The 7540-nt window shown below is 38.6% G+C and overlaps 1 protein-coding gene across 1 annotated transcript in view; it reads right to left on the reverse strand.

Annotated features, from left to right (window-relative positions):
* KDM2A (lysine demethylase 2A) overlaps positions 1 to 7540 on the reverse strand; it is a 74081-nt gene that overhangs the window by 44941 nt on the left and 21600 nt on the right. The window contains exons 8-9 of the mRNA XM_007944947.2: positions 4539 to 4558; positions 4294 to 4420 (exon numbers count right to left, since the gene is read on the reverse strand). Coding sequence (XP_007943138.2) covers positions 4294 to 4420; positions 4539 to 4558 — 147 coding nt within the window. The remainder of the gene's footprint in view (positions 1 to 4293; positions 4421 to 4538; positions 4559 to 7540) is intronic.

The raw sequence follows: 7540 nt of genomic DNA on the forward strand, positions 1-7540 counted from the left end.
CTTCTGGTTAGCAGTCAAGTGCCTTTAGCCACTATGTTACCAGAGCTCCCTTGGAAAATAGTATAGTACTTCCTTAAAAAGTTGCAAGCAGAAATACCATTTGATCCAGCAATCCCACTACTAGGTATGTATCCTAAAGAAGTGAAAGCCAGGACACAAATAAATATATGCACACCTATTTTCATCAAAGCACGATTCACCATAGTAAATAAAGTGAGGGAAACAACCTAAGTGCCCATCAAGGATGAATGGACAACCAAACTATGGTACATATACACAATGGAATACTACACAACACTAAAGAATAATGAAGAATCTGCAAAACATCTTGTAACGTTGATACACTTGGAAGACATTATGCTAAGTGAAATAAGTCAATCACAGAAGGACATATGAGTCCACTATTATAAAATGCAAAGGTAAGGTTTACATGAAGAAAGGTTTATACAGGGAAGGAAACTTTCTTTATTGGTTGCCAGGGAGGGAAGGGAGGGAAAACCACTAGCTAAGTAAGAGATATGTATTGCTTTGGGTGAAGGGAACGGCAATACACCAAAAATGGGTGGCCAGCACAGTATCACTAAGGAAAAGAAAACACGGAGGTGAATAGCAAGTACAGACAACAAAAGTAAATACATTACACACACAATACTGCACTATCAGTAATAACAAAACATTAATCTACAGGGTGGATACACAGGTAGACAGGCAAGATGATCAGGTATGGGTAGGTGAATGGGAATATAGCCATGACCAAATAAATACAGGTTTGGCAGACAATATTTCTACATACATATTTTTATGTTCTATAAAAATGTCCATATATACAATAGAGTGAAGTGGGGGCAAAATTTATGATAACTTTGCTGGACCCGTGGGCTCAGGACCATGGTCATGAGGGACATCAGACTCAATTGGCATAACACAGCACACAAAAACACTGTTCTACATCCTATTTTGGTGAGTAGCGACTGGAGTCTTAAAAGCTTGTGAGCAGCCATCTAAGATACAACTATTGGTCTCTCGTCATCTAGAGCAAAGAACAGTGAAGAGTCAAAGACACATGGAAGCAATTAGTCCAAGTTACTAGTGGGCCGTGGGAATCTCAGCCTACATGACCCTGTGATCAGAAGAACTAGATGGTGCCCGGCTATCACTGCCAACCCCTCAGAAAGGGGTCAAAATTGGAGATCCCAGCTAGAGTGGGAGAAAAAGGTAGAATAAAACTCAGAATCATAAAAAAGACCAGGCTTACTAGTGTCTGACAGAGACTGGTGAAGCCCTTGAGACTACGGCCCCTAGACCCTTCAGGCATGGAATTAAACTCACTCCCATTGCTTCCAGCCAACAACAGACAGGCATATAAAGTGAACAATTACCTAGGAAGGTACACTTCTTAGAACAATCAACCATGGAAGATCAGAAGGGCACCATTTGCACAGGGAGACAACCCAGAGGGCAGGAATGTATAGGAAAGAACAGGGAAACGGTAACCACAGGGAGGAAGTGGAAAGAGAGCTTTTACATTATGGGGACTGCAATCAATGTCACAAAACAAAATGTATAGGAACTATTAAATAGAAAATGAATTTGCTCTATTAACTTTCACCCAAAACACAATAAAAAGTGTTGTTTTTTTTTTTAAATTAATAAAATAAAACCCACCAAACTCAAGGCCACTGAGACAATTCCAACTCATAGTGGCTCTCACTGGATTTCCAAGGCTGTAAATCTTTACAGAAGCAGATCCCCTCATCTTTCAGAGCAGCTGTTGGGATCAAATCACTGACCTTTTGGTTAGCAGCCAAATGCCTTAACTACTACACAACCAAAAAAAACCCCACACCAAGCTCACTGCCATTGAGTCAATTCCGACTCACAGCAACCCCTCTGGGTTTCCGAGGTGGTAAATCTCTACGGAAGTAGATTGCCCACCCTTCCTTCTGCAGAGTGGCTGGTGGGTCTGAACCGCCAACCTCTGGTTAGCAGTCAAATGCCTTAGGTATACCACCAGAGGCCCTTAAAAACAGAAATAGCTTCTCCTTATTCCAATTCCTTTTCCTAGATGGCTTTCTTCTCCCTGGTTCCACATGTCTTCTGCATATTCCTAAAGCACTCATAGGGGCTATTGAGTTCACTGCTGAAAATCATAGTTAAAGGTACAAGCAGGATCCTAACTGTGGGCTTATTTGTGCATACTTAACTAATTTGTAGTGCACAGCTTCACATGTTTTTCACACAGAAGTAAGCCTGTTGCCTACTTTGCTTACTGGGTACTTGGTCCTTGTCAGGGATTATAAATTTGAAGAGAATATGAATTTGATTCCATAGGAAGGAATCTTTGTTGTGGTGAAAAAATGCAAAATTGTTCACTACAGATTAGTAAGTAAGCTCAAGAAAGCCTGCGCTTACTTTGCTTACTGGGCAATTCAACACTGCTCCTGATCAGCAGGACAACTGAGCTAATACTCAATTGGATTTTTAAAAGGTTGGGAAGGGCTCAGTCTTTGAACTGTGTACTAGAAATAAGTTACTTATAAAAGTGGCTATAAATTAGAGTCCTGTTCAAGGTTATATTTGAGATTATGATTTCATTATCTTTTAAAAGAATAGATAGTATGTGGCACACAGATGTAAAAAGCAGTTTTGTCCCAAGTGTTGATCATAAAACTTAAGCTTCAGAGTTTAGCAACATCTTATAACAAAACACAACAAAGTCAGAATTTTTGAAAAGGAAGATTTGGATACTCAAAACAAAGTAAAAATACGAAGTTTTATGAAAGAATTTAGAAATGTTCACTTGTCTTTTATGAAAATGATGACAACAGAAGTAATACATATCCACTGTTATTAATTTACAAAATGCCAGAAGGTACAAAGAAGTGACACATCATCCCTCATCCTTCTTTCTTGGGATAATTCAACGTGTGCGCTATCTCCCTTCAACCTTTTTCTATACCTATGTGTATGACTACGATCAGATGTATTTTTAGACAAAGTTGGGGTCATACTGCAGCATGCACAAGTCTGTATAGTGCTTTCATAGCTGGGTGAACATTTTCTATTTTCCAATGAGAATAAAAGCATGAGCAGTAATGCAGTAAGAGGAAATGAAAATAAGGATACACCTAGTCCTCACTTATCCACCATCTCATTATCCAACACTTCACATTTATGACAATAGTAAAAAAAATAAAAATAAAAATAATCTATAATCCAACTATTTGGCCCCATTAATGACGTATATCTAGCAGCAACAAATGCTGAGGTGTGAGGTGACAGTAACGCTGGCTGTGATGGTTAAAGGTTATGTGTCAACTTGGCTGCGCCAAGATACTCAGTGGCTTGGCAGTTATGTAATAATGCAGTCACCCCCCACTTTGTGATCTGATGTAATCATCCTTCATTACCGCACAACACTGATTTCTGCATAACGATCTGGTCTTTGGATCCTAACCATGTCAGTAAGTGAGGAGCGAGCATACTCCTTGGATTGAAGATTCCACACCAATGTGACTACAGGATATTACAATGTTGGCTCCTCTCAATTTTATGGAACATAAAAAAGTGTGCTCTTGAAACAATTTTATCATCCAATAAAATATTTTTCTTGATAAATATGGGGAAACATTAAAAGACAAGGGTTAAGAGCATACATTCACCTCCCTGAACCTCAATATCCCCATCTATAAAATGGAGACAGCAATACCTACATCACAGGTAATCATAAGAATTTAATGTATGTAAACTGCTTAGTATATATTAAAAAAAAAAAAAAACCTCACTGCCATTGAGTCAAACCCAACTCAGAGTGACCTCTTCTTGGGTTTCCAAGGTGGTATCACTACAGAAGTAGATTGCCCAAACCTTCCTTCTGAGGAGTGGCTGGTAGGTTTGAACCGCCACGCTTCTGGTTAGGCACTATCCTTGGATATAGTAAGAGTTACCATTATTATGAACATTGTATTAATGAAACAATGTTCATTCTTAATGTGCCAAAGACCATTCTTTATACAACATATTAGACAAATGATCAACTTTCTTGAGGAGCTAGTACTAATAACTCAGAGAAAGATGAGACCGAGAGCATTTCCTCTACTAGCCTGCAATTCACATCTATGACCAGCACTCAGCTCAAATGAATGAATTTTGATACTATTGAGTAAGTAAGTAAAAAGAAATAAAAAGATTAAAACCCACTCAGTTATTGAGCAATAGCTACTAACTCTTCCTGGTTTCCTCCTCAGTCATGGGGTATCTTGGACTGAAAGTTCAGGCAGGCAAAGCACTTACCCATGCTAAGGGACTCTTTCTGAAATTCCTTAGTTAGATGGGAGCGGTTGGTTATGCAGTATACGTAGCGCTCCAACACGTACCAGCACATTTCATAGTAGAATGGATAGCGGAACTTATTCGGAACCTACACAGGAACAGAACAATGAGAAAAGTAAGCTAATGACAATTTTTAAGACAAGAAAGTAAGACAAACTGGATCACTGTAGTAGTAATTAATCCAGGGAAAACTCTGTCCAGTCAACCTGGAAACCGAGGTTGGCATCTGAAGCAAGAATTTAGGTGGATCAGTCACCTTAGAAAACGCTGGTCTTGGGACATGATCACTAAAGGTAAGAGGTACTTTGAAAGACCATTCAGAGCCACCAGAAAGTTGCTTCAATGAGAAAATCATTAAAAAGAAATTGTGGGTTTTTAGACAGAGTCAAAGTCAAATGTTGGAGTACGACACATTATACTTAACTGAGCAAACAGTTTTTGAGTTCTTAGGATACAGAGGCACAGCAGGCACTCTTGGCTTTACCGTAGTTTTACCCCAAGTCAGAAGGCAGTGGAACAAAGACACTAATGGAAAACAGGACACGAACTGCAGTTACATGTTCTCACAACATCCTTACATACATGAAAAGGTGATTAGACTCAGTCTCCAGCTGGATCCAATCTAGGATACGAGACTATTTTCTCTTTTACAGACTGTTAGCTTATCTGCCTAGAATTTTATAGTTTGTCAAGATAGTATGTTCACAAATCAGATTAGGATTTCATATGACCTAGTCAGATACTGGCTTTAGTTTTCTTTCTTTCTTCCAAGAAGTAGCATGAGATTATTCCAGCTGAATAATAAAAAAAACAGAAGTGCCCTTTAGATCCGCCACAGTCAAAGACAAGGAAAATCAGCACAAGTGAATTAGTGAGAAAGATCAATGATGGGGACCGACCTAAACAGATTCTGTGGTCCTCTATTAAAAAGGCTGTTTTCAAAAAGAGAAGCCAAACAATTCATTTAAGATTGCTGTGAATAGGCAACTCTTGAGAATGTTCCCATCTTTTCCCATCTCAAAGAGAGGCCTTCACCTTCCCCTTTCAAGACGCTATGTCAGGTGGTCTTCCTGAATCAAGGAGAACTGGATGTGAGTACCTTTTCAGAACCCTTTACCGGGTCACAGGGCATCACTGTGGAATGAGGAGATCACTTTCCTCATGGCAATGCAGGAGAGGTGTACGCTTTTCATCAGCGGCCCCACAGCTCTCCAATGCAGAGTAGCCAAGCCCTGAGTCAGGGTCTCTTATGTGGGTACAGCTGTAACAATCAGCTTCTCCTCCTTTACTTTAAAAGTCAAATTAATTTACTTTGGTAAGTAGGGACAAGAATTAATAGGCATTTGGTTCAAGAAGGTAAAATACACATTGGGCCTCTCCACACAGAGCTGCACCAGCACTTTCTCGGAAGATCTTTACTCAGAGCTCAGGACAACTCTAACCTCTAGTGCCTTCTGGAATTCTACGAAGAGCTGGGTAATAGTAAAAAAAATAATAATAATAAAATAAAATAAGGGCATCAAACTTTTGACTTTTTTGCTTTGAAATCATCAGAAGGTATTAACTCTAGCTGAAGTAGCGTATCCCACCTGCCCTCATTAGTTTACCGATACTTTTTCACTAAGCACCAGAGAGCACATCAGTTTCTCAGACTGGGTTAGAATTTCTTTAAAAATCCTCATTACAAAAGTCATTGAGATGTTAAGCTCTACCAGTCGAGTAATTACCAACACTCAAGTTGAGATAACAACTTTCTACATTGGTACGGCCAAAGTAGTCACAGCCAAAGTAGCCACAAGACTGCCTTGAATTTACCACACGTTTTATATTTTTTTTGTAAAAAATTCTCTATATGTTTTCTTTTTAATTAAACTTTATAAGTTTATAAATATTATTATTAAATCTATAAAGGTTGTTTTTGGCATATAAAGATTTGGTGTGGAAAACCATTTAAAAAATGCTGTACTTTCGTATGTAAGTGATCCAATTAATTTTATTAAAAAAAAAAAAGATTCCTTATTTGGAACAAGAATTAAGCCACACTTAGGAAACACAGAATAATATGGTGGTTCAATATGGAAACTTGACATTTTCTGATAGACAAACTTTGTGGTTGTTGTATGCCATTGAGTCAGACCCGACTCAGAGCAACCCCTCTTTGGGTTTCTAAGGCAGTATCACTACAGAAGTACATTGTCCAGTCTTCCTTCCAAGGAGTGGCTGGTGGGTTTGAACCACCAGCCTTCTGGTTAGCGGTCAAGTGCCTTAGGCACTATGCCACCAGAGCTCCTAGACAAAGTTTAGGAATTAGATTAATCGAGACATGATGACACCTGTTTACAGACTGCTGGGAACATCACACAGAGAGAACATGCTCACCTCTCTATACTACTGAACATGTATCCTCCCTGTAGCTGATCTATATTCCACAGTCATATATGGTAGGGATCTCATCCCTGAAACTGAACAACCAATTAAGCCACAGGCTAACAATTATCTTTAGCCACAAAAAGGGATGCTTTCTAAACACTAACTTTCTGACCACATCATTCAGCAGGTGGGTGGCATCATCACCTCTTAGAATGATTCTGAGGTAAACAAGAAAATTACATGCATTTTCTTTGACAACATTTTATTTTTTTTTACAGATATGCCTTTATTATAACTTCAAACTTATTAAACTACTTATTATCTTTTGTACTTAATTACTTTTAACAAACAAGCAGAAATTCACTTTTATAAAATTTATCCCAGAAACACTGATTACACTCACTCTACTAAGAGGATACTCCCGACTTCAACAGTAATTCCAAGCTTGTGTAGAAGGGGGTAGGTAGGTGCCTCTTAAACTGCATTCAATGTTTCAAAAAAGGTACCACAGGGCTAACCAACTATGTACACAATAAACAGGTCTGACAATTCCTTCTGAAAGTCATGAGTTCTTTACTAATTGTTATTTTTTAATTTTGAAAACTCAGAATACCAGAAAGTGTTAAGATCAGTACCATAAACACCCAAATACCCTTGCCTTGGATGCACAGTTAACACTTCTCCACATTTGCTAACCTCTATTCATAACACTGAAGAAAAAATTTAAGCCTCGAGTTGCAATAGTGAGAGATTCTATGGGCAAAATATTGAATGATGTAGGAAACATCAAGAGAAGATGGCAGGAATACACAGAGTCACTGTACCAAAAAGAACTGAT

The sequence above is a fragment of the Orycteropus afer genome, unplaced genomic scaffold (assembly GCF_000298275.1).
Source record: "Orycteropus afer afer isolate SDZICR_OR568_19922 unplaced genomic scaffold, OryAfe1.0 scaffold00130, whole genome shotgun sequence".
Lineage (NCBI taxonomy): Eukaryota > Metazoa > Chordata > Mammalia > Tubulidentata > Orycteropodidae > Orycteropus > Orycteropus afer.